General features: G+C 42.2%; 2 protein-coding genes across 8 annotated transcripts in view; one reads left to right on the top strand and one right to left on the bottom strand.

The window, feature by feature from the left end:
- CENPP (centromere protein P) overlaps positions 1 to 26,957 on the top strand; it is a 319,520-nt gene that overhangs the window by 96,146 nt on the left and 196,417 nt on the right. The window lies entirely within an intron of this gene.
- On the bottom strand, positions 1,404 to 12,907 carry OMD (osteomodulin). The gene is made up of 3 exons (XM_090022872.1): positions 12,503 to 12,907; positions 3,651 to 4,609; positions 1,404 to 2,993 (listed from the first exon to the last, which is right to left on the bottom strand). The coding sequence occupies exons 2-3, from the start codon at positions 4,585 to 4,587 to the stop codon at positions 2,677 to 2,679; spliced, it is 1,254 nt and encodes a 417-aa protein (XP_089878998.1). The 5' UTR covers positions 4,588 to 4,609; positions 12,503 to 12,907; the 3' UTR covers positions 1,404 to 2,676.

Below are 26,957 nucleotides of genomic sequence, written 5' to 3'. Positions count from 1 at the left end.
AAAGTGCAATCATCTCTGGAGGAGTGTCCTTGTTGAGTGAAAGCCCTTTTGAGAATGGGGAGGTGACGATCACAGATGTTCTTAGTGCAAATTTGGTAGTATTGGACAGCTTTCTTGGTGTGTTTAGGGTGATTACTGGCTCTGTGTAAATATGTATGTTGGTCCATGGGTTTCTTATATATGGTAGTTTGTATTTTACCATTCTGGATTTTGACCATGGTGACTAAAAAGGAAATGTGCTCGGGATGGAGGCAACTGCTGCTGTGGGCTGTCTGCTGTACCATGAACACAGGTTGAGGGGAACTGGGGCCCCATAGGGCCTCTGCCAGGCTGTGCCCAGCGGTGGGAGACCTCCCCCCCTTATGGTGCCCCTGGGATGACCAGCGGTGCAGGAGGGTTGAGCAGCCCTTCGAGTGCGCATGGGATCTAGGTTGTGATCCTGGCTGTATGTGTGGCCTTTCTCCCCTGCTGCAGCTGCCCAGATTCCCTGGCCCAGCTTCCCTGTGTCCCTACCGCCAATTCTCTGTAGCCCTCCATAGCCACTCCTCCCAGTGCTGCTGCCAGCCCTGAACAGGCAGCGGCAGCTGAGTCTGCCCTGCCCACAGCACAGCCCCCCCGCCCTGAAGAGGCTGGCACTGCTGCTCTTCATGGAAACCCCGGCTCTGCGCTATTATAGTGTGGGTGGTGCTGTGGTCTCCATGGAAACCGGCACCAGCCACGTTGTCATGGGCTGCTGGGAAATGGAGTCCATTGCTGGCTTGATCTGGCTCATGGGCCAGACTTTGCCCACCCCTGAAATACTCTTGCCTTTATTTTTTTATGTTGCCATACTGCTTATGTCTCCAGAGGAACGCTGAGAAAAATAAACCTTGAAGCAGCAGGGGTTTTGCTTGACTTAAGAATGAGGCATCTCCAAAGGGAAGAAACCAAACTTCTTTGAACTGTGGAAAAAAAATGCTTTACTGTCTATATTATTTTCAGAGATGATCAAGTAAGTGGTCCTGGTTGAAAAAAAATTGGTATGTCCTGTCTTATTTGTTAGCATGCATGGCTGGGACTGTTAGTGAAGAAAAGGTAGAAACTCCCCTTTTCCTCATCTATAAAGTGTAACTCTATGATAACTGCTTAAACTCCTTTGTGTCATTGCACATTTGAAAGACAGCATCTGAAAACAAAACAGGTTTGTGTAAGCCTTGTGCCTGGCACTGGATGGTAGTAACAAAACAGGTCTGTGTAAGCCTTGTGCCAGGCACTGGATGGTAGTAACAAGGGCCAGGCTCAGATTCATGCATTTTATGCAAGCTTTCCATTTTGACTCAAGTCCCCACCCAGAAACCTGGGAAAATTAAATGATAATTGGATGTTCCAGGGTGACCTATCTTTTCCACTTACAAGCAACAGTCAACTATAACAGGATTTATTAAAGGGGAAAGGGGACAAACACAGTCCTAAAGAAAACCTTATCTGCTAATAGCTGAAATGACAAACAAGTAACAGTGTATTACAGACAAAACCAGGGGAGCTACTACTTAGCCTAGTCTCTTGGAAAAGGAAACTCATCCAAGGACTGCTGTCAGAGGCTTTACCACCTATGCCAGTGAAAAGTGGCAAGTGCTGAATAGGAAGGCCCAGCACAAAGAACTCTGCTATTCCTTACCATCAAATTGCTACTCCACTCTAAATACTTCAGCACCAGCCCTAGCTAAAGTAGCAAAGGAGGGTCTTACTCAAATTTGCCACTGCTGTAGCATAGGGTACTGTGTTCCTAACCACCATGAGGGGTTTGCTGTTCTTCACTGCTGGTGCAGGTCACAAATGTTCCATTGCTGGGGGTCATTGCTCCTCTTTTGTTTGTTTATGTAATCTTATTTCTTTTAGATGCTGACCTGCCCAACAGCAAACTTAACTATTTTGGAAGAGGGACTGTGGACACAAAGGCTGCTTGCAGATGTTAAACAAAAAGGAAAAAAACATGCTTTACTGGAAGAAGTAGCGTGTTACTTTGACCCGGCTCTACAGTGTCTGTATAGATTGGATGCTTCTGCAGGGCTTTTTTGAGGTCTTATCTAATAGCTGATTCATTCAGCTATTAGATAAAAGAGCCAAAAAAGCCCTGCTAAAGCATCCAATCTATACAGATATTGAGTGACCCAGGTCTAACTAACATGATGCTTTATCTGGGCATGCTCTAGGCTCAGCGCATGAGTGCTCCGTGTTTAAAGTGCCATTTTTTTAAACATCTGCAAGCAGACAAAGATCCGATCCATCTAGGCCTTTAGTTCAACACTTTATCTACAAACAGTGAAAATAAGTACAGGTAGCCCCTGACTCTCCACACATACATACTAATAAAGGTATGCAGCAAAGGAATACATAAAATTACCATAACAGAACATGCATGACATAAGCAGGGTTACACTTGTATGGCTCACTACTGTTCTACACAGAAATAAATGATACAATTGAAATTTAAAAATGCAAGCAGTGCTAGGCAAAGAGGAGCCAAATGGAAATTTCCCATCCTAGCTAGATGCATTTTCCCTATATGTTTTTTTATTTGCTGTCCAGAGCTTTAGTGTCTCAAATTATTTAGCTTTTTTTAATAATAAGATGTGTATACACAAAAATCTAAGGACAACACTTCTATATGTCCTTTCTTTGCACCATTGAATTACTTCAGTGTAAGTAAACGTAGTCGTCTTCTCTTTCTACAACATCTTCTTCTTCATGCTCATATTCTACTTCATGCTCATTGCGCGCTTCCTCATACTCGTCTGCTGTTAAAAATCTTTGGAACACTGGAGTCCTGAGCTGCGTTGATTGGCTGATGGTACCTTTCTGTTCACCATAATAAATAATGCGTATGTGAGGAAAACAGAAGAATGCGTATGTGCTTATTGGAGATCTAAGCTTGTTTTGATCCATCCGAATGTAGGTTAACTCATTGGTGTTCACTGGATCAATAAAAGGACACATCAAAGTAATGTTTACAACTGGAAAAAGAGTTTAAAAAATATTAGTTAAAATATTGAAGGTGTTAACTGAGCTCTTCTTTTACATGCTTTGAATTTTCAAAACTGAGAAAAGGACTAGTACCCCACCCACACACACACAACTGGTATCCTGTATTGCTATCATCCTACGCTTTGAATTAAGTTAGAGTTCCATGTAGGGATAAATGGCACAATCATTACAATAGATACTTAAAAAAAAAACAAGTTGAAAGGATAAAAGGATCAAATCAAGTTTTTGCTAGCTTGCAAAAAGTATGTATCTGCAGCTTGCTTTCCAGTTTCATAGCTGTTAGGGGCTGGAAGGGACCTTAGATCATCGGGTCCAGCCCCTGTGCACTTGAGTTGATTAACAAGTCAGAGCATTTCCTGGGTAGCCTGCCATGATGGAACTGCTCTTGGGCTTTACATGCAGATTATATTTGCCCAGACCAAATGAGAACAGTGTAGGAAACAGAATCTCTAAGAGACAGCAAAGCAAACACTTCCTTGCATCAGCAAGACTGAATACAGTATAGTCCTGTATAACTGGATTCAGTGATAAAAAGAAAATGATACAATAATGCAACAATGATATTGCTGAAAATTTTGAGGAAAAAGAAATGCTTCTCTTTATTATTAGAGTAATAATCAACATACTTTCAATGTCATTGTCTTCAATGTATAAATGTTGCAGACTTCTAGGAATGTAGAATGTTTGCTTCAGTTTGTTGTGTCCAAGATTGAGTTCTACAAGGTTGGAAAGGTTAAAAACTTTATATGGGACTTCTTGCAGGTTATTGTTTGACAGTCTTAGAGCAGTAATATTTGGAAGTTTGTTGAAATAGTTTTCTGGAATGAAAGAAATTGAATTATTTTCAAGTGAAAGATACATAAGTGAAGATGGTAGATCAGGAGGCATGTTCTGTAATCTGTTGTTGCATAGGTTGATCTGCATTAGATTTTTCATATTTGACAATTGTTTTCTTTTAAATTCAGAGTCATCCAGATTGTTGTTGCAGAGATCAAGCACAGTTACATTTACTAATCCTTGTAAAGCATTTGCAGGCAATCTGGAAATTTTATTGAAACCAAGGAGAAGTTGCTCTAGAGAGTTGGGAAGTGGAAATGGAAATTCCTCCAATTCATTATGCTGCAAGTGAAGCTGAACTAGGTTTCCAAGTTTGGCAAAAACACCATAGTCAATCATATGAGAATTAATTTTGTTGTGGCTGAGATTAATTTCTCTCAAGGTAGTAACATTAGCAAATGACTGTGAACTCACAGCTTCAATATTGTTATACTGAAGATAGAGTTGTTGAATATGGATGGGAATAGCTGGTATCACCTTAAGTTTCCGATGATCACAGTACATTGACAATGGAAATGCTGGCAGGCAGAAACATTCTTTGGCACATCTAAGTGGACCAGAAAAGTGAGAAACGTCATAATCTACACTAGGATTAATATGAAAGAGAGATGGGTATTCATCTGGTTCTGGGTCATATTCATCCTCAAAATCATAATCTTCATGCTGACAAAAGACCATAGCAACAAAGAGAAGGGGCATAATTGATAGTTGACTTAGAAAGCCCATATTCAGGTTTGCATACAAAACCCTGTTAGGAAGAAAGAGAAAAAATTATAAATGGATTAAATCAAATTGAAATTGTAATTAGAAAAAAATCAATATAACTTGTTAAATAATAAAGAAATATTCTTTCTGATAATTTTAACATATACAATTTAGATTAAAAATCATTATTCTTGCTTTTCAGGTTACCTCCATCTTACCAGATAAGTTAATAAGTGAATGTTGTCTGAAGGTCTTGAAATATGTTTCAATCTTTTTCATATGTTTCTGGTCTGAGGCCCAAATCTAGTGCCTATGCTATGTGCTAATATGTTCCATAATAACTGGGGGAGATGGTATGAATAAGAGCTTAATTCTCTTTTTCTCCACTCTACACATCTACACTTAGGCTAAGTACAGACAGTCAGAAGCCTGAGGCTGAATTGATTAAATCTTTGCAGGTTAGTCTGAATTGTGTAGATTGAACCGATAAGCAAGTAAACAGGCATTCATTTTTGATTCTGGAATTGCAGACAGAAGCCTGCAGTGACCCAGGCCAGAAGTCAGGGACTGCTACAGCATACCTCCCTAATCAGCTGGCTTGCCCACCCTGGAAGGGGGAGGGGTGCAGGGAAGCTGTAAAGCATCCTGGGATGCTGGGGGACTGAATTAACTTGAATCTGGAGGGGATCTGAGACAGAAGTTCAATAGCCTGACTTAACCTAAATCAGTTAAATCTGATACTACATCCATCCAGGTTTATCTTAAACCAGTTTTGGCCATTTTGGCCAATATATCCTTAGCTATTTAATTATTCAAGACAGTCATAGTCTCTCAAGGGTGACAAACGCTAATTTTTGGCAAGATACCTTACAAGTTTCTTTCTTCTAAGTATGAACTTCTTTCTCAGCCTTAACCCTTACCAAGGATGCACCTCAGCTCATGTGTGCATGAACCCTCTTGTCTGATCAACATGCATAGACATTTTAAATGCAAATTCTCAGAAATTACCTTCCTTCCATCAAGGCAATGTTCTTCATAAGTGTGAACAGCTATTCACTGGTCTTGTTTAAATTTCATTACTGACCAATTATTTCTAATCACATTATGAACATACGAACATGCTTTCTCATTAAATCGCATAGAAGATACAAACATAAAAGTGATAAAATCACTGTAGCTTAACATAAGATACAGAGAGAGACCAAGTACAGCGTTAGTAACTCTGATTTGGGAAATTATCTGTACACAGTACCCTGCAAACCCTCAAAACAGTCCTGATTTTGTATGAGTTTGTGAGTTTTATAAATCATTAAGGAGATATAAAAGACAATGCTGTGTGTGTGTACATGCATATGCCCATGCCCGAGCACACATGTTATCATTTTGGTTGCTTTTAGCTGGTCATTGACTTTTTTTTTTAATTAAGAAAAGTAACTTTGTACAGGCCAAGAGACAGTCAAAGACAGATGTAACTAGCAAGGTTTGCGCCCTGAATAAAACTGTGCCAGAGGCAGAAGATGCTGCTGAGCAATGGAGGGAAGAAGGTCCTGAGCATAGGGTAAGGGGAGGGCAAGAGTCTTAGCTGCTCAGTGCACCAAGCTTAGGGCTCTGCCCCCTGGAATCTGATGAGGCAGATCTGCCTTCTGTACTTCCCAGCTTCTGCAGTACCTTCCCATTTCCTGCTTGCCATTCCTTTGGTGTTAATTAATCTGATGAGTTTTGGGAGGCTGCCCCTAGAGGCTGGGGTATCCTTTTTAAGTACTTCCCTCTTAGAAAGACAAGGTTCTTTTGGGTAGATGTGATATCTTGTAGTAGACCATCTAAAAAGTTGGAAAAAATTGTTTGCAAGTTTTAAGGCACAAATACCCTTCTTTTAGCACAGGGTTGGGCAATTATTTGGGACAAAGGGCTGCTTACCCAGTTTTGGCAAGCTGTCAAGGGCTGCGTGGGTAGCCCTGCCCCTTGGCAGGTGCCCTGCCCTCTGGTCACCATCTTGGGACCAATGTCCCAGGGTCAGCACTGGTGGGGCCCAGAGCAGGGTGCAGGCTGGCAGGGGTCTGTGGAGCTGGGCTGGGCTGCAACAGCAGGGAGAGGGGGGAGCTGGCCTGGCTCCATAGAGCCCCTGCCAGCTGGGACCCTGTACCCCTGCTGGCACTGGCCCTGTGCTCCTACGCCTACTCACTCCCAATGCCCCCCAGCCCCGCTATACAGGCAGGGGGCAGCGTGCAGCCCCAAACCCCTGCTCACCAGCAGGGAACGAGCTGGTGTGGTTGTGGGGGAAAAGCAGCCCCTTGCCTGCCCCATGGCTGGCACTCTCTGCTGCAGCCACTCACAGCCTGTACGGGACTGTCTTGAGCAGGCATAGGCAATCTCACATGGGCTGTGAGTGGCTGCAGCACGGGGCATTGGCCACAGGGTGGGGGAGGGGCTGCTTTTCCCCTGCACTCAACACCAGCTTGTAACCTGCACATGCTGCTAGCCTGGGCCTTGCACCAGCTCCAGGTTCGCCCGTTGAGGCAGTGCTGTGACGGCAGCAGCTGCAGCCCTCCCACGTGCTGTGCTGAGCAGCATTTGCAGAGCTTGTGTGCTGGGCGGCACAGGGGCGGCGGTAGCAGCCTCATCGCAGCCTACTGTGGCATGAGCTCTGGGCAGGCAGCAGCTGCAAACGCTGTCCAGCATGGCAAGGGGGGGTGGAGTCCTGATGAACAAGCCGGGAGCTGGCGCAGGGCCAGGTTACAAGCTGGTGCTGAGCACAGAGGGGAAAAATGGCCCCTTGCCCATCCCGTGGCTGGTGCCCTACACTGCAGCTGCTTGCAGCCTGCATGGGGCTGCCTGTGCCTGCTCAACATGGCACAACCCCACATGGGCTGCTAATGGCTGCAGCAGAGAGCACTGGCCATGGGGTGGGGGAGGGCCAGTTCTCCCCATGCTCTGGACCAGTTCGTTACCTGTCCTCCCCCCACCCACCTACCTGAGTTTCCCCGTGCTGATGCAGCCATGTGGTCCCAGGCCAGAAGCCCCTCCTGGGGCTTTCAGCTGTGGGAGCAGGGCCCAGTGGGCCCTGCTGTTGTAGGAGCCTGCCGGGCTTCCCCTGCTTCCTGTCATCTTTGACAGGAACCAAGGACAGATAAATTTTAATTTTTAAAATTTTTTTAGGGGCCCCATGGGCCGAATAGAATGGCCTCGCAGGCTGGATCGGGCTCGTGGGCCATATTTTGCCCACCCCTGTTCTAGCATATAGAGAGACTTAGTAGGTCCCTCTGAACAAATCTCTCTGGGCCTCTTTGTCTGCTGTCAGGTCTTGTCGTGTCCTTCACACAACTTGCTGGGCCCTCAAGCAGCCTGTCATCTCTGCTTCTCTCATTTCCAGTCACATGACTTGGGGTTCCCTTGACAGAGAGAAGTAGCTTTCTATTGGCTTAACTGGCTCAATTAGCAGGCCTGCTGTTACCCTCTGAGGTGGTCCTGCTTCCCTCAGTCTGTTGCCTTTGGCCTCGCTCCTGCAGTCTACTATTTACATCCTGGAGCCTGCAGTTCTTTTAGTCGTGCTGCCTGGGGCCATCCTTTCTAGCAGCATTTAGGCAGCATCCCTTACAGTGTTCAGGGGTCTGGCAGCCACTACCCACAGTGCTCTGGGCTTGGTGGCAGTGCTTCTATCTTCCAAAGTAAGGTCTATATTCCCTATAAGGCCTTCTTAAAGGTACCATACCCCTCTGGCCTTTACCCTCTCAGTAATGAGCTAGGGTTCCTGTTACACCTGGGGACTTGAAGCTCCCAGCAACTGCACTCTGCTTGTCTCTGCTGTTGTCGTGGTCTGGACTCCCTGGGAGAACTGCCATTTTGATGATGCCACTGAGTTGGTACCTGAGGCTGGTGCCTGACTGCCCACCCCTTATTAGTAAATGCAAAACAAATTTTCATCTCTACTTTGTACAGTCACAGACTGACAGTGTACTGCATGAATAAATATTTATTCTATAGATTTCTTGAAACTGTTTAGCTTTATTAATGTTTAACAAGGAGATCTCTTCAGCTGATGCATTTGAAGCAGTGAAAATTTCCCCATTTATTAATAATACAGCACAAATTATATATGTTCAAACTTGGGTGTTTAAGGTTATGGTACTTGAGGTGCTTAAGGTTCTGATACTTGAGTCCACAGTTGGGTACTTCAGTAAGTAGCCTAATTTTAAAGAGTACCCATAACTTATGTGGAAGGAAGTGGTTTGGCATTAGGCAGGTTTAGAAACATGAAGCTTTTGATAACTATTTTGTTAGATAAGGTCTTTTCATCATGATCTGTTTCTCACTATTTATCTACAATTTTATATGGGTCGTAGATGAGCTACATAATCTGTTTGTATGAAACAGCCAAAGTTCCATATTATCATTCCTATAAAACTTGGAATTCTGTATAGGACTAGTGATTATCCGTCAAGAAGGATGGGGCAGGGACGGGGCAGGTGAGGCCAGCACCACACCGCCACCACCTCACGCCACTGCTGCCTCCGGGGGGGGGGAGGGAGAAGTCCCTCCCCCTATCCCCACCATCATTTTCTCCCCACACTCTGTGTCTGGCTCTGTGCCACCCCCCCACCCCCACCACTCTGTCCCCGTTGCCATGGCAGTGCTCTGTCCCTGCCATCATTATTGATGGGCAATTCGCCCCATGTGTGGCAGTGGCTGGAGCCACGCCCCACCAGGAGCCATGCCTGCCAAGAGCATTATGGACAGACAGACAAAGTCTTTTAGGTATATAGAATTGCGTCAGTCCTGATACAGCTGGAATCCAACACTGGATGTTTTCAGGCATTCCAGGAGAGAATGTTTCTCATGACTGCAGAAGATGCAAGCAAATAATTAAATTTAGAGATGAAACTTCTAATAAATCATCCTGCCCATACCATAAAAATTCTGGTTGCTTTTCAACAGCTTTGTCCAATCTATTTTTAAAACTCTTGGAATATACTTCTTATTACCATTTCCTTAAAAAAGACACCTTTTATCCATCAGCATGTCAGGAAGATTTTCCTTAGTCAAAGGTCTTGCCTTTAGCATAGGTTTTTTACTAATATAAATGTACAGGTTTGACACACAAATTTATTTAACAGTTTTGATCTATTTGGGAATAATATCACGTTACCTTAGACAGGTGTTATGGAAATAAATTATATCTAAAAAAATTCCTAAAATACAGTGGCAGCACCTTAGAAAAATACATGTGGAAACTGATTGATTGGGTACTGAAGTAGTGTGCAAGAGGGGCATTTCTCAGTATAATCTTAACTGAAACTTTACATACAGTCTTCCTCTGTCTGTCTCTCTTTCCCTGAAAATTTAAGTCCAGAAAGTTTGGCAAACTTAGCAACAACTGAAAGTTATCTTATAAAAAGCCAACATTTTTGTATGTATGCTTCCTATAACTGAAAAGCTGGTAGTAGGATAGTATCTTTTAACATTTGGTAAATACCTTTATAGTGCTCTAGACAAATGAATAGCTTTAAAGTAAAAGTTCCACAGTATGCACACACTAACCCATTGAACTGGCCCAAATACCACAATTAAACTTACGTTTTCTTTACAGATTCCAGAAGAATTTACTGCTTTGAGGCATAGTTATTTCTGAAGTTTGAAGTCCCTTCCTTTCCAAACTTCCTGCTTGTGAATTTAAAGTCATATAGTGGTAACACGTTATGTTGACCAAATTATCTAAACACTAAGATAAAATAAATAACAATGGGGGGGAAAAGAAGAGGGATCTTTAGGCCATATTTTGTGGTGAAAAGTTGGGACAAAGGCAAAGCCAAGGGTGGGGAGAAATTACAAGGAAAGAAGCTTTGTGCCACATCAGCAGCTACAATAAAGCTGATGTGTCATAAGTCAGTGCAAAGATTTTCCAAAGATAGTTTAAGTTTATAATGATATTTACCTCAAAAATAATTTTATGGGCTTTTTCATTATTATCAATTAAAAAGTCAAGAAAAATAGTGCAAAAACAAAACAAGTTTCTAAATTTTTCAGAAATTGTAGTTTCCAGTTGTATCTTTACTTGTAAAGTCAGCCAAATGTTCCAAGACAATGAAGTTGAAGAATCAAGAAAATTTTTTAGGCTTATCAAAACTGAGTAAAGAAACAGGTTATCGACCAGCAAAACTCATATATTGTGTGCTCAAACATTTAAAACAATGCCATAATACCTAAAAAAAAAAAAAAAAAAAAAAAAAAAGCTGAGCATGTCAGCAGTTACTTTTAAAGGTGTTTGCAGAACCATGTACAGGAGCCAATCCATTCCTAAAGAAGCCTAATGTGTTAGGTTTCTTCCTTGTTAGTCGTTGGATATATAGCCTCAGATATGGCCTTGCTTTTCTAATTCCCCTTGGTAGTGACAGTGAGCATGCCATATTTTTTTAAAACTTATTCAAGAGATTTTACTGACAGAGCAGTAGTTAACCACCCTCTTCCAAACTGAATGGTGCTTCATTCTTTCCCTGTGTCTCTTCCCCACTTGGCCTTGGCTGCATACCCTTTTTATATCAAGTGCTTCTCTCACCCAAAAAAGTTGCAAGGAAAAGATGGGTTTTTTTACTTTTAACATGCCTATAGTTTCTACTGGGGTTGCAGGAAGAGGGAAGATTAGCTCGTATGTTGGAAATTCTTTTGTGAAATGTTTGTTTTTTTTTAATTTTTAAAAGAATAGTGTAGTGCTTCTACCTGTTCCCCTTCCAACATGTACGCTCCATTGTGCTATTATCATCCTGCAGAACATATCCTGATTTAAAATGCTTCCACTGTTCACCTGATACATTATCCTATTTTTCAGTGTTCTTTTAAAGATGGAATAATCAATTTACAAAGAATTTCCAACAAATTTGTATAAAAAGTAGATTAAGTATTTGCAAGAATCAGAAAAGGGCTGAGAAATAAACATTTGCTATTGAATAATTGGAAGTGTTAAAAGTCATAATGTTTTTGAGGCAAAAAGGTTGGATACATGGAACTATTCAATATTTATCTGCTTATGTTACTGCTTGATGATTATTTGATTTTTACTTATAAAGAGATTATCATTATTATTGCAGCATGGGCAAGAAAATCAGTTTGAGAAAATGGATACTTACTTTTTATCAATGCAGGAAGGTACTTTGGATAAACCTGTTCTGATTAGTTTTATTTCATTTGAAAGTTCTAATGAGACAGTATGTTTTGTGTTTGGTTTCTGAAAAGACTACATTCTTACAAGTCTCTCAAAATATTAAAATCACAAGAATGGCTTAAAAATCAAAGTTGCTTAAGAAAATCATACATTTTATTTTCCTTTTATATGCCTTCTGGCTTTTGACTTCCTATGGTATGCTTGCTTATTGCTTTTATAAACTCTCCTGGTAGTCATGAAGTCTGGATTTTTTTTTTAATTCAAAGGCATGGCACTTATGTGATATCATTATTCTAGCATTTGGGGTTTAAAGAAAACACTAAAAGTTGTGAGAAGGGGAGGAGAAGGGAGAAAAAGGGCAACACTTGAACTAACATTAAAAAGCCACATGTATTAAGAAAAGTGAACTGAAAAGAGAAACTTGAAAGAATAAAATTACACGTAGATGCTCATGTACAAAATATAGTATAACAAACTGAAGCACCGCTGTTTTCCTACACATTAAGTAAAAAATAATGAAGTACTTAAAATTTTATCAAAGGTCATATGAGAATATGTTGATTATATGACTGATTAGAAATGTTTCAATTTATTGATCTAAGGTAGTAAGTTATATCTTGATGTTTCAATGCTTGTTTTAATATAAATGTTAAAAGAACATGAATTCTTTTGCAGTTATAACACAGCAGCTTAAAAATGCACTTAAATATACTTTTAAAGCTACTAACAGTAAAGAGCTGAAGATTATTTTGAAAGTAAAGAAATTAAATTATAAATCCATACCTGAATTTTTTCCTAGTTTCCAGCCAATGCTTGTTGTATCTCAAATTCTATAGAGATAACAAAATAATTATAATTTCACATTGTGTTTAAAAATCCATATTGCCAGTAGGAAAAAACACTGTTCTTATGGCTGTTATAGTGAAATACTAAATTTGAAGTGTAATTTGCTGCTGAAGACTGTGTATAGCTGAAAATTGTGTTCCTTTTTATTGCACAAACTATCTTGGATACAGTAAGGCTATATTTTGTGACCCTGGTTAAGTTATGCGGTTTGATCTTTCTCTCCTTATTTTGGTTTGAGGTGTGGCAGGCATTCCTTAACAAAGGATGACTAGAGGATTAAATTTAACATTGAACACAGACTGTTTATTTTAAAGCATCTGCCAGATCTTTTTTGCTTTCAGTCTGTTTTCTGTTTATCAAATCCAGTAAAATTAGGAAAGAACACATCATTTCATAGACCGATTTGAGGGATGCATTTCTTTAAATTAACTTTGGTTTGACTTTAGGACGTTAGATCACTTTGTAGGTTAATTTATGAAATATTTATTTTTTACCTGCTTTCAAATCATAGAATTATAGAGAATTAGGATTGGAAGGGACGTAAGGATGTCATCTAGTCCAACCCCATGCTCAAAGCAGGATCATCCCCAACTAGACTGTTCAAACCAGGCTTTGTCAAGCCGGGTCTTAAAAGCTTCCAAGGATAAAGATTTCACCACCTTTATAGGTAACTTGTTCCAGTGGTTTACCACCCTCCTAGGAAACTGTTTTTTTTTAATATTCAACTTAAACCTTCCTTACTTCAACATGAGACCATTGCTCCTTGTTCTGTCATCTGTCACCACTAAGAACAGTCCAGCTCCATCCTTTGGAACCACCCTTCAGGTAGTTAAAGACTACTATCAAATCCCCCTCCCCCTCAGTCTTCTCTTCTGCAGACTAAATAAGCCCAATTCCCTCAGCCTCTCCTCAAAAGTCATGTGCCCCAACCCCTGAACCATTTTCATTACTCCCTGCTGGACTCTCTCCAACTTGTTCTCTTCCTTTCTATAATGGGGGCCCAAAACTGTACACCATACTCCAGATGTGGCCTCACCAATGCAGAATAGAACGGGATAATTACTTCCTTCAATCTGCTGACAACATTCCTACTAATGCAGCCCAGTATGCCACTAGCTTTCCTGGCAACAAGGGCACACTATTGACTCGTATCCGTCTTATTGTGCACTGTGACCCCCCGGTCCTTTTCTGCAGAGCTGCTGCTTAGCCAGTCATGCCCCAGGTTGGAGCAGTGTATGGGATTTTTATGTCCTAAGTGCAGGACTTTGCACTTGTCCTTGTTGAACCTCATGAGAGTTAGTTTCATTTAAAAGTATTTAATAGCATTTGAACTCTCAAATATTAAGAAATGGTAGTTTAATATTATTCTGTTTTAAGAATTTAAACTGTAAAATCTTCTGTGAACTCAGAATTTGCTAATTTGAAATAGACAAGTTTTGCATCACGAAAGGACATATTCCCACAAAGGCGATACAGATTTATCTTGGCTTTGACCTGATATAGTTTATGGCCTGAGTATAGAAAGCCCTTAAGAAGAGAAACATCAAGTTCACTTAAGTTCCATTTATACTCATCTCCCTTCATAACTCATGTTGTGAGTAAGTGAGCCATAGGAGTTGCTTTTCTCTTTGAAGTATATTTGGCTTACATTTTGATTTACTGTGGAGGAAGAACTGCCAGAGGCAGTGTTAGAGAAAGAAGAGGACATGGACTCCCAGGAGGGTGGAAGCTGGAAGCTTGTGACCTCTGGCAGCAAGCAGAAATCTTTACCACCAGGTCATCAGTGCAGGACAGGAGGAAGATCAAAAGGCATAGGTGAGCACTACAGTATCACAGAGGTCCCCCATGCAAGGGACATTGCACCCTCCTGCTGGTCTGGGATGTGTAAGGATCTCAGTGCTGGTCATCCACTTCTTGAGAAACTGCTTGATTTCACCATCCATTTTCTTGAAAGGCATCTTGGAGACTGCTGAGCATCTCAAAATGAATGAGATACAGGGTGGGGCACATCTACATGATACGCTAAGTGTACTGTAGTAAAAATAGTACTGCGCAGTAGTGAGTCACAGAATAGACCGTACTAATATGCTACGGTACAGTATTATTAGGCTACTGTGCACTGGTGTCACCTAAAAGCTGTTCACTGGCACTACTGTGCAACTCAGTAACTTGGGTTACTGCGCATTTATTTAGTACTAAATAAATGCACAGTAACAACTGTGCAGTAGCGTCTCATGTAGATATGCCTGGGGATGAGAAAAATGTTTATAAGGTGTTGATCTTCTGCCAGGGAGCCATCAAGGAGGAGTCATGTTTGTGGGCATCCTGCATGATCCAGTGGATGGTCTTTTCCAGTTTCTGTTTGGTATCTGCCCAGCTGTGAGCCCTGGGGCAGGGTGGTTGTGACTGACCAAAGTGAGAGTTGGGCATCCAGGTTGTGGTGGGCACTCCTGAGCAGCTGAGCCAACCAGTCACAAGGGGGGGTAATGGGACAGTGCCCAAGTGGCCAAAGTGGTATCTCTACCCAACTGTATCCCCTTCAGAGTAAATGAAGCAGATCAGGGAGTGGGGATAGATGCTATGGTTTTTTCTCATTTCCTGAGATTGGGATGATCAATGTTAAACCTTTTAAAGGGCCAAACAATCAAGTGCTAAACTGTCTATTAGTGAAATACCTGACAATTGTCACTTCAATCCACAAACAAGAGTCCGAATGGGCAGCAAAATTTTGCGGAGATCCCCATTGTCCTTCCTGTAAAAATGCAGTTTAGTCCTACTCCCTTTAATATACATCTTTAATGTAATGGGTGTAGGGGGATGTGTTAATACCCCTGGAGAAAGCCCCCTGCAGACGAACCAAAATCCAAAACACCCGTTCTCTCAAACTCTGAGGAGATAGCCTCCAGTGTTCATAAGCCTGAGTGCATACTGGCACCCAGTTCCCCTTGGTGGCTCATGGACAGGAATGCAATATGGTCTCTTCCCGGCCCCCCCCCCCCAACAAACCATTTCTCCTGGGTACAAGTCACTCACATCTCTACCATAAGTGACAATGTGAAAACATCTTTCCACCACATTTCCACACAGCCCATCAGCACCATATGGCCTCACAGTAGCCATATGATGCTGAGGGGCTGTGTGGGGGAATGGGGTGGAAAATACCAGTACTGTTACTTTGATAGAGCACTGGAACTTAAGATGTCGTTGGATGGCTGTCTGTGTTATCTGTGTATCTTAAGCTCAGCCCGGGAGGCTGTGAGGAAGAGGACTGGTTTGTCCCAGACAGTTTGTGGAGGATGCTTGTTGATAATGGCAGGAATGGGTAATTGGCAAGCTCTGAACTTACAGTCACCCATTGCATCCCCTAGATTCCTCACTCCTGATCTGCAGCCCCTTGCTCCTCTCCCAGCCCTGGCAGTGCCCCTGCTGGTGTCCCACACTCTGACCCACCGCCTCTGCCTCCCCAGCCCTGCTGGTGCCACACACATACATTCACACACATACGCACACTTTTTTTGTCTCTTACCTGGGAGCTTGCTGGAGCCCACGTGGCGTGGACATGACTCCCAACAGCCAATCATGTTGCCTGCTGCTGCCATCCCTGCCCCCAGGCAGCCAGCCCAGAAGAGCAGAAAACCTGGACATTTGCTCTTATTTTAAAAACCCCTCTGGACACAGTACAGGGAGTCAAAAAAGAGGGCATGTCTGGAAAAACCTGGATGCATGGTAACCCTAGGTCACATGCCTGTCAGGTCCTGTGACCCCAGAGCAGTGGAATTCAGCACGAGTCACAGAAGCAGCTCCTTGGAGGGTGGGGAAGCACATCACTGTGAGATGCTGGAAGGTTTACTGAGTTCATACTGCACTTCATATAGCCTCTACTTGTGCCACTGTCAGAGACGAACTACTAGGCTAGATGGACCATTGTTTTGACTCTGTGTGGCTCTTATGTTCTTAAGGGGTAACTAGGCATAACTGAGGGCCCCTGCTTAGGACATTTCTCTACCCTTTTTGAGCTACACTTGCAGTGATGTTAGATGAAGTTCTGAGATGGTTCCCATATCTGTGAGCTGTATTAGAGCAACAATCAACTAGAAAAATGGAGGACAATGCTGTTGCTAGCAGTCAGCACTCTGGGCCATTCTTCCTAACAATGGAACCTTACCACTTGGAGAAACTGAAAATTCCTGATTTTTTTTTTTGAAGTTTCACAAGCTTTATTTAGTTCTTTATTACATATTGTGGCTTTCATAAATGCTGATTGTCTGCCAATTTTTTTTTAAGTATAACTTTTATTTTTATTTTTAAAGTGTGTGTGTGTGAATGTGTACTTGCACATGTACAGTGATGGCAAACAAATTGTCATAAACCCCACCAAATATTGGGAGCTTTTGGAGTGTCATGCAGATTTTCTTGAATTTGTTTCACTGACATAGTATGTATGGTCTTGTTGAAAAGCCCTTGTTCTGCTGAATCAATTTATGCTGTTTTTGGCACTATGTAGATAGTTATGTTGTCTATATATACCTTTATGATTTTAGACATGGTTTAGTCAAAGAAAGTAAGGGATGCATACTTAAGGAAAAGGTAATAGATTAAACTGCTAAGTATCTCTTGCCATTGTGTTTTAGGGCAAGGACAATTGGCACTCCCAGTTGCAGACAGAAAGTGCCACTGGTGGGATGGGCATCCAAGTTATTGTGTGTTTGTAGTGGTAAAAACAACCACACAAAGCAGCGGCATCCGAAAGAAACGACCTGTTGGCCAGATCTGTTCCAGGTACCTCAGGGAGGCAAGAAACTTCTGAAGGATCTGTGACAATAATTAGGACAACGCTAATGGAGGAGGTTGGCTTGGAGGTATTTTAAGGGCTATCTGTGAGGTGGTCAGGTCTTTGAATGATCCCAGGGCTAGGGGGAGTCCAGGTCCCCCATTAGTCAGGGCTGGCAGGAGCAGCAGGAAGGGTGATCGCTAAAAACACTGGCAGGACTCTCAGGAGGGCTCAGGTATAGCCAAACAAAGGATAAGAAACCTGTTGTTTTGTTCTGTTGTCAGATTTATGGTCAATTTTTATCATACAATTATTTTTCTGTGCATTAAAAATCCTTTTGTTTTGTCTTTTTACTAAGTTGCTTGTGATAAAAAGTGATCTCTGGGCAGTTAATATTTCAGGTTAACTCATTCTGTGGAAAGAGAGACCCAAATTTCCTTTTGCAAGCCAAGGGGAAGCTACCTGGACTTGGTTCATTTTTTTCATGGACAGCCTTTCATGGCTTACAGGTGAAATCAGTCTTTCCAAGAGAAGAATAAAGCCAAAAATAACTAAAAAAAATGTATCTGAGGAAGCCATCATGCTGTGTAAAGACATCAAAAGCTGATTTCTCTATAAAATAGTCAGCCATTGTTTCATATTGATGCTTGAGCTTCCAAATGTTGCTTTTGTTTATTTGGATTTAATATGATACACATTTAAACTCCGGTGTAAATAAATATATTTTTTAAAAAGCAGCTTTTGACACTCTACCTGTCTTCAAGCTTATTCTTGCTTCTATTTAAATTATTTCCAAAGATACTCTATAAATGGCTCGTAGAAAGAGCCAATTTCATACTTTTACCGTGAATTTTCTCTGTGGTCCTTTTTTATAATAGAAGCTGATGCAGAATGATGCATCTTCTACATCTCTCTACACTAAATAACTTTTTAATTGGATGAAAGATGATGGTCTCATGGTTGTGCTGTTCCATAATCTCTTGGAGCCAAAGAAACTGAGATCTGTTCTCACTGTGTCTAGGTTTTAAGTGGTATAATGTATTATGAACTTCAAAAAATAGCAGGACTATCTCTTGTGATACCAGTGCAAATCATTGGTTTTGGTCATAGATATGATATGCTCAGCAGTATTTGCATGAAGTGGCAATGGGAGCTTCTAGGCCCCTAAATCATATCAAGGTCTTTTTGTATTTTTAATATAATCAGATGTCCTCAGGGACTGTGACATCAGTTTATAACAGTGCAAACATTCTTGTTTTCAGCTTTCTGCTGGGCCATATGTCAGCAGTTAACCCTCATATTCCATTTGTACTAGGATCTGTAGGTAAAGTTTGCCTTAGTTACAAGCTTGCAGTCCTTCACAGTTAAAGCTTGCCTTAGTTGCAAGACTGGGAATGGTACCAGGGCCCGTAAAGTTGGCAGGGTCTGTTGTTCAACCATGGGTTTATTTATCCCCTTGTAACTAAGCATTGTTTCTTCACGCATTTTGCATTGGTAAATGTGTTCAACTAGCCACCCTTCTTGCTAAACATTTTTCTTGAATTTTAATAGTTAAAAATGTGAATGTCTGGGGTGGGGCAACCAGAAAAAAAAGCCCACCTGCACACATCTGAGAAATTGTTAACATACATCTGCAGCAGCTTCACCTGACACTGGAAGAAGCTTGACTCTAGTCTGTATACAGTAATAGCAGCTGTTTGTGTTTTCTGGTTTTGCTGTTTATAATTGCTTTGCATGGGTTTAATAAGTTTTGTACTGAAATAAGTAAGTGATTCTTTAACCTATGGTACTGAGCATGCCTATCTTAATCCTTTACTTCAGCTCTGAAACTCTTAAGGACAGCTTAATAACAAAAGATATAACAATTGGTGCTGCAATGTATTTTCACAGTGCTAAAAGGGTATGAACTCTGTCGCTTTCATTAGAATGTACTATACTATTTTTATGACCATCTTCCACTAAATTCTTGGCTTGGATATAATGGAGGCAATGACTTAAATGTATTAATCTGTTGTCACGGAGTCTCCCCAGGCAGCTGCTTGCATGAGGCCACTATTACCTTGTCAGGTCTCGGAGCGTGCCCCCCTAAAGCCAGCCCAGGTTTCTTTCTTCTCTGAAAACTGGGTCTTTTAGTCTCTGATGCTCCCTGGTTAGCCTTTGGCCCAGAAAAAAGGAAGCAGCTTCCAATTCATCCAGTTTGTAGAGGGACTTTGAGTAGTGTTTCAGGTTACCTTTAAACCAGGGGTAGGCAATGCTTTTTGGCCAGAGTGCTGAAAAAACCTCAATGTCTATCTTGGAAGGTGCCAGAGTGCTGACATGCCAGAGCCTGGAGCAGCTGTTTGCAGCCTCCCAACTGCAGCTGGCCCATGGAGCCCAGTCTGCTTGCAGCAGGGCTTGCAGCCTCCCAGCTGCCTGCTGGGAGCAGCCTGGGCTCCGTGGCTGGCAGCAGCTGCTTAGATCCTGGGCTGGCGGTGGTGTGCTGAACAAAATGACCTTGTGTGCCATGCTTGGCACGTGTGCCAGAGGATGCTGACCCTTGCTTTAAACCATTCTAAAGGTGCTTCAAATGGGAGTGTCCATGCATTGAAGGATATTAAACCCTCTAAGGATGCTAAGTACCCTCTAAGCATCTTAAAGTTATGCCACTTTGGGACAGGCTTATCTTTGAGCCATTCTGCTTAGTTCAACCTAGGGTATTGTTAGTCTGCTCCAGGGAGATAGTAACTGATTTGCAGTAATCCAGCATGCCAGGATGCTTGGCTCCCAGCTCCTCTGCCCCTAACAAAATTTCTACCGTCTGGAGCTCTATTGCCTAGGGGGTGGTATTGGCCCCAAGCTAACGCTCCCACTTGCTTCCAGTGGGTGTGACTCCAGTCCACATGGCATCTTGCTGCTGGCTGTGGGGACCCCAGGAGACCTGATCTGGGCCCCTGGGCCAGGAGCCAGACATTCAGCCCCTGCCTCAGAGGGCTAAGCTTTTACCTTGCCAGGAGAATTTATGGGGAGAACGGGGTTGTGGCTTTTCTTCCCAGCTGCCTACGTTCCTGGGGGGGGGGGGAAGGGCTGCCTAGCACCAAGTGCGGTGATAGCACAGAGCCCAGGGAGGCATGCTTCTTTGGGGTCTGTGCTGTCACCATGCTTAACCTCTGGGCTCTATCATTCCCAGAGGGATTCCTGGTCATGTATCTGCTTGCCACTTCCTCTAGTGGCAAGTCAGTTGTGCAGATCAGATCAGAGATGGCATGAAGCCTTAACTTGCGACTTCTGTGCGACTGTTCTAACTTTAACACTGCCTAACATTTCACAGATAGAATGGTTTAAAGGTCACCTGTAACAGTACCCTTTATCTCCTGCTGAGGAGAACAAGTGCAATGTGAAGTTCTGTCAATCCTCTTGAATAAATGTGTTTACTGGGCCAAAGACCACCCAACCAGCGGTTCTCTGCCCCATCTAAAGGGTTAAGCAGTTCCTTTGTCTCCATTCCAGCCCATGCAGCCTTGAGAACCCCAAAATGAATTCACCTTTTCTCTTTCCTGTCACTTCGCTCTGAATCCCCGAAACTCTTCCACTTGTATCTGTTGCTAGACCTGCATCCTCTAAGCAGGCACTCTACTTATTCCCCCTACCTAGTGTATTGTCAGCTCATCTCATTCAGCTTTTCTGGAGCCTCCTGGGTGTCACCAGCAATTCCACTTTTTTTGACAATCCCAACTTTGTTTGCCAACTCAGCTGTCCAAGTCTCTGTTACTGCTAGAGATCCATCTTCTATTGTCTTGCATGTAAGTAGTTTTGGGACTTAATCCTTCATTCCTTTGCACAGGCTAGTGAAGTAAAATGAGGTGCATACCAGTGTAATAACAGTAACAGTTTTAAAATGAAAATATTGCAATAAAACCCATAGTCCATAATACCTATATTCCACTGAAAACTTCCAAAGCTTCAGCCTAAACTACAGCCCAGTCAGACATTGTCATGTAAGCTGTGTTTAGGGAGAATGGATTTTATAAACATGATCACCTGTATAGGTTATATAGTTAGGGCCTGGTTTAAGTCGTGATTTCACATTTTTCATGAAAATCATGAAATTAAGTGGATTAAATAGCTGTTTGCTCCTCTAGGTGGGAAAACTGGGGCACCTGGGCTTGGGGGTTGCGGGGAGAGAACATATATGCATGGAGGAGCAAACAGCCCCTCCCTTACTTGGTGCTAGAACTGCCTGCTCCAGGTGCCCCCAACCCGACCCCCATGGGTCCAGTTTCCTGCCCAGAGGAACAAACAGACCCTTCCCTCCTCAGCACCAGGGCTATTCCTGCCTCTTCCATTACAGGCAAATGAGGGGGGTTGTGGACTTCTCAGCAGTGATCAGAGGCCTTCAGAGCAAGGCTTCCACTGCTACAATTAAACCTGGCTCTAAACTAGGTGCATATTCATTTCTATAAATGTGTAGTAGCTGTTATACAGTTCCATAGATTTCATAGACATTAGGGCTGGAAGGGACCTCGGGAGATCATCGAGTCCAGTCCCCCGCCTGAAGGGCAGGAAGTCAGCTGGGGTCATAGGATCCCAGCAAGATAAGCATCCAATTTACTCTTGAAGATGTTCAGTGTAGATGCTTGAACCACCTCCAATGGCAGGCTGTTCGAGACCTTGAGGGCTCGGACAGTAAAGAAATTCTTCCTTATGTCCAGCCTGAAATGGTCTTCCAGTGGTTTATAACCATTTGACCTCATCATCCCTTGGGGCGCTCTGGTGAACAAACGTTCCCCCAGATCTGGTGGTCACCCCTGATAAACTTATAGGTGGCCATCAAATCACCTCTGAGGCTGTGCTTTTCCAGGCTGAAGAGCCCCATGGCTCTCAGCCTGTCATTGTAAGGTCTGTTTTCCTGACCTCTCATCATGCGTATGGCTCTTCTCTGGACTCTCTCAAGCTTCTCCACATCCTTTTTGAATTGTGGAGCCCAAAACTGGACGCAGCTACTCCAGCTGCGCCTCACCAAGGCCGAGTACAATGGGAGAATGACGTCCTGGGATTTGCTTGAGAAGCATCTATGGATGCAAGCCAGCGTTTTGCTCGCTTTACTGGCTGCAGCATCACATTGCAGGCTTATGTTCATTTTGTGGTCAATGATGACCCCCAAGTCTCTTTCTTCCGTGGTGCTAGCCAGTACTGCCAAGCCTATAAGGGTGCTGCAGTTTTTTCCTCCCAAGGTGGAGAAGCTTGCATTTTTCAGTGTTAAATGCCATCAAGTTCTTGTCCGCCCATTTGCTGAGTCTGTCCAGGTCAGCCTGGGTTGCCCGCCTGTCTTTGGTTGTAGATGCTTTGCCTCAGTGTTTGGTGTCATCGGCAAACTTGGCCAGTCCGCTTCTGACTCCAATGTCCACATCATTAATGAAGATGTTAAAGAGAATTGGTCCAAGGGCAGAGCCTTGAGGGACCCCACTGGTCACAGAGCACTATGACGATACAGTGGTAATAATAATGGAGAAGCTATAAGTACTTGAATAGTAGGACTGAGCAGAATGTATAGGACTCATCAGAGCCCTGCCCTGTCTTTCCTGCTTGTCAGCCTATGATTTTGACCCAACCTAAGTGAGCTGTTTAATGCCATAATTGTTTTCTTTTTGACCTGTATGAAAAGTATCCCATTTACACATTGTCTTGAATTGATAAAAAACTGTTAAATCAAAACAGCTAATCACAGGCAAGGGAGTCTAGTGGCCTGATCCAGGCAATCTTATAATACGGATAATAGAGAAGAACTATTTAAGCACTATTCGGCCCTTATTGTAGCCTCTGTTTAACACCTTACAATGTTAACTGGCTGTGTTGTAATCTCAGTAATAACACAGATTAAAAGATGTTAAACCAGTTTTGCTACATGTTGGTGGGATTTCTAATCCTCTTTCTACCATAGTTTTAAAAATTTTGGACAAAATCCTAAACAGTGTTGATCGCTTTTAGAGCAGGAGGTTGTTCCTTTATGCTATGGATATGTGCTGTTTTAAAATGTCATTATGTCTTAACCGATCAGTTAGCTCTGCTTTTATATTGAGATCTCTGAAAATCTGTCACATCACCAAACATTTGCTTGGATTTGAGTTTTTTACTCATGAATAAAAGATTCTAAAGAAATAACTTCCACAAAGGTCCCATATGACATTTTAATGGTTGCATTGGCTCAAGATTCCCTGTTTCATTAGCAATAAATGTTCTTCTTAAATGTGTTGCTCAAGTCAGTGTAAGAGTAATGTGCATATGGCTTTAAAAATCCAGTTTCCTTCATGTCCTGTTTTATTACTCTTATTTTCTAGATAGAAAGTTTGTCTTTGTTACACAAAACTTTGTAACAGTGGGATTGATAAGAGAAGTAGTATAATCAGAGTGGAAATTAATATTACTTTAAAAACCATACTCTTAATTGTGTGTTCTGTCTTAGAGAATAAATGGTAGAAAATGGCTTTATTCAAAATAGGAAAGCACGTTGGTGAAATTCTGATGTTCTATCTTCTATGTTCTAGACAACCAACAAGTTTATGGCATACTGCTGTCTTAAAATACTGCTAATTGGCAGTATTATATATCTTGAAATAATTACAAGATGATTGAGGTTTATGTACCACATGGGAATCTAACTGGTTTTGAAGAATTGCTTTGAGTAAACAATGCTTACCTTGACACGTCACTATGGGGGAAGTGTAGAGGTCTGTGGCAGTTGGATCAAAACATTTCATACTGCTTTCTTGACTTAAGATTGCTGAATTAGCCTATATCAGCAGTGCTCAACCTTTTTGGCAGGTGGGCCAGATGGGCAGTGCCCAGTCCATCCATGGGCTGGATCTGTCTGGTGATCCTGATCTGGCACCCAGGGCAGGACCCCATCCAGCCATTTGGAGCAGTGCGGGGGGCAGCCCAGCCCCACAGGGTAGAAGGGGGCTTGATGTAGCCTCACAGGTGGAGAGAAGGGGAAGGGACTTGACCTGGCCTGAATCCAGCCCTTCTGGGGCAAGGGGCGATGGCCTGACCCCAATTCAGCTTGCAGGGGGGAGCAAGGGGGCATTGCCCTGCCCTGATCCAGCTGTTGGGGCGGGAGGGGGGCGTGGCCCAACCCCAACTCACTGCATGGGGTTTGGGAATTTGGCAGTGAGGGAAGGTGACAGTATTGATTGCCGCCCTGCTACCAAATTTACTGATCCATGAGGAGCCCCATGGGCAAGATGCTATGGTTCCATAGGAGGTTGAGCATCTGTGGCCTGCATAATCCCTAAATTAAAGTAACTGCTGATTAGATAAATATTTCAGCTCTACAGTTTCCTCACTTGTACACAAACTAAGAAAAATGAATTGGTAATACCATGTAAAAAGGGAGTAATTTATTTTGTGGAGAAGAGACAGTGAGTTTGAATAAAGCTGTAATGAGTCAGAAGTGGATAAAAGGGTGGGGTGGAGTAGGGTTGACTGGCTGGATCTTCTTCTTTTCTGTTGCTTTCATAAATTGAAATGAAGGAGACTTAAGTTACTAATATTTCATGGTATGGCATTTTACCTGCTTCCCATCATGAATTTGGAGCAAAGGAGAGAATATATTAAGAAGGAATATTGAGAAGCATGTCACTGAAAAGAAAATGTAAATGATCTGGAATACAAAAAGTGCCTCAGGAATTTTATAAATGGCATGGGCTGAGAGTCAAAAGTAAGTGTAATGGTGGTCATTTGCAGCACTTGATAAGATTTTGGTCAACCCACTAATAATTATAATGACTTTTTCACACTTCTCCCCCGTTCAAATATAAGGTGAATGGTTGTTATTACTTGTGTACATTTTATAAGAGGTTGTTGTATCTGAGAGTTTCTATCTTGTAAAAGAGTGTTGTTTTTTCAAGTTCAAAACACTACATATTTGTTCTATATAATTGGGTGGATGTACCACCACAGACTATGAAGGCACATAGCAGCAGTGCTCTCCAGCCAGGGAGTTGGGGAGCAGGAATCCCAACATGCCTCTTGGTCTCCAGCCTCTGGAGGATCCCAAGAACAGCCAAGTGCACAGGAAAGTGCTCGTTTACTGTACCCCCAGCTCCCTTTCCTCCCCTACTCTTACTACAGTGGAGCACTGTAGGATGCTGGAGGACTGTGAGAGGGTGCAGACCTTTCAGGAAGCACTTCAAAATGAAATGCTTCAAAAATGTCCTTATGCTTGAGAATCATTTTTGAAGCATTTCATTTGGCTTGAGCATGTGTGTAGCAACTTCAGGCAGCACATTTATTCATGGTTTTAGTTACTTAGTTGCATCCATTATTTCAGCAGCAAAATGGTTAATAATTTCAGTCTTGCATGTTGTACAGAACTGTTCACATTTTATAAACAAACTGTAACAAGTCTGTTTCTTGGCAGCATATATTACTGAGCTAATCTTTTATGGGATGTTTTTCAGAGCCTGTTTGCCAGTTTGTTAAACTAAGCTGGATTGGTGGATAAACTTTTTGCAAAATATTAGGTACTTTTGGAACTTGCAAAGAGTTTATTAGCTTTCCTGCATGTTTTTATATTTAAAAAAATCACATTATATTATTGGTTTCAGGTAATTCATTAAGCTTGTAAGGTAAATGTTAAAAACGTCTTACCATATTGAGTCACTGGTATGTGATACGTGGCGTATGGAGTTCAAGCCAAACTTTTTATTTTCTCTAGAGCTTTTCCATATGTTTCTCGTTAGCAGCTTCATCATAAACCTCAAGCCATTTCAGAAAGGAACAAAAACAGATTCTGAACAAAACAAATGCAGAAAAATGGTGTATTTTGATTGTTTTCCGTAACTTTAAGTAATCATTATTTTTAGTGTCATGAATATTTAAATATTATAAAAATGTGGTTCTGCATAAGAAGTATTCAAATACCCTCAGCTATCAATGTTTTATTTTGCTCATCTTGGCTTCTGTCTGGCTAATACCATGTGAGATTTTTATTTAAAATAAAAAAGCATTCTTCAGATTATGGAATAGTGTCAAGTCTGAAGGACAGTATTATAAAATATTCATTTTGAAATTCCTTCCCTTTCTTTATTTAAAACTTTTTTTCTTAATTCATGTATCCATAAATTGTGTTGTTTCTTCCTAATGCTTTTTGAAAGAATAAATTATATGAATAATACTTGTAGATACAAAAATGTTCAGAAAACTTTGGAGAAAAAAAGAAGTTAGATTGGAAGACTTGGGATAAATCGGAGCTTGTCAACCAGGAGTATGCGTACCCCTGGGGGTACTTTGAAGGGTCCCAGAGGGTATGCAAAGGTGAGTGGGGATGGAGCGTCACCACCCTGTGCCACCGCCACACTGAAACAGGGCTGCTGTGGGGCGAGAACATGGCTGCACAGACTCTGCACTGCTGCCGCTCAGCCATTTGCCACTCCACCCCCTCCACATCTGGCTTCTCGCCACCTTCCCCACCCCCCAGTGGTACACTTATTAACAAGGGGGCTGCTGGGGATACACTTTGAAAAGCCCTGGGATAAATTATCATAACTCAGGTTAAAAGTAAAAAAGTAACTTTCACTCTTGCCAGTCAGCCAGTATTACAAGCAGTATTGATATTAGTAATATCAAAAGAGAAAATCTGAAGCT

Source organism: Crocodylus siamensis, chromosome 11 (assembly GCF_052110815.1).
Source record: "Crocodylus siamensis isolate JL-2025a chromosome 11, ASM5211081v1, whole genome shotgun sequence".
In the NCBI taxonomy this organism is placed as follows: domain Eukaryota; kingdom Metazoa; phylum Chordata; order Crocodylia; family Crocodylidae; genus Crocodylus; species Crocodylus siamensis.
Note: the sequence above shows the minus strand (reverse complement) of the source record. Positions and strands in the feature narration are given on the sequence as shown.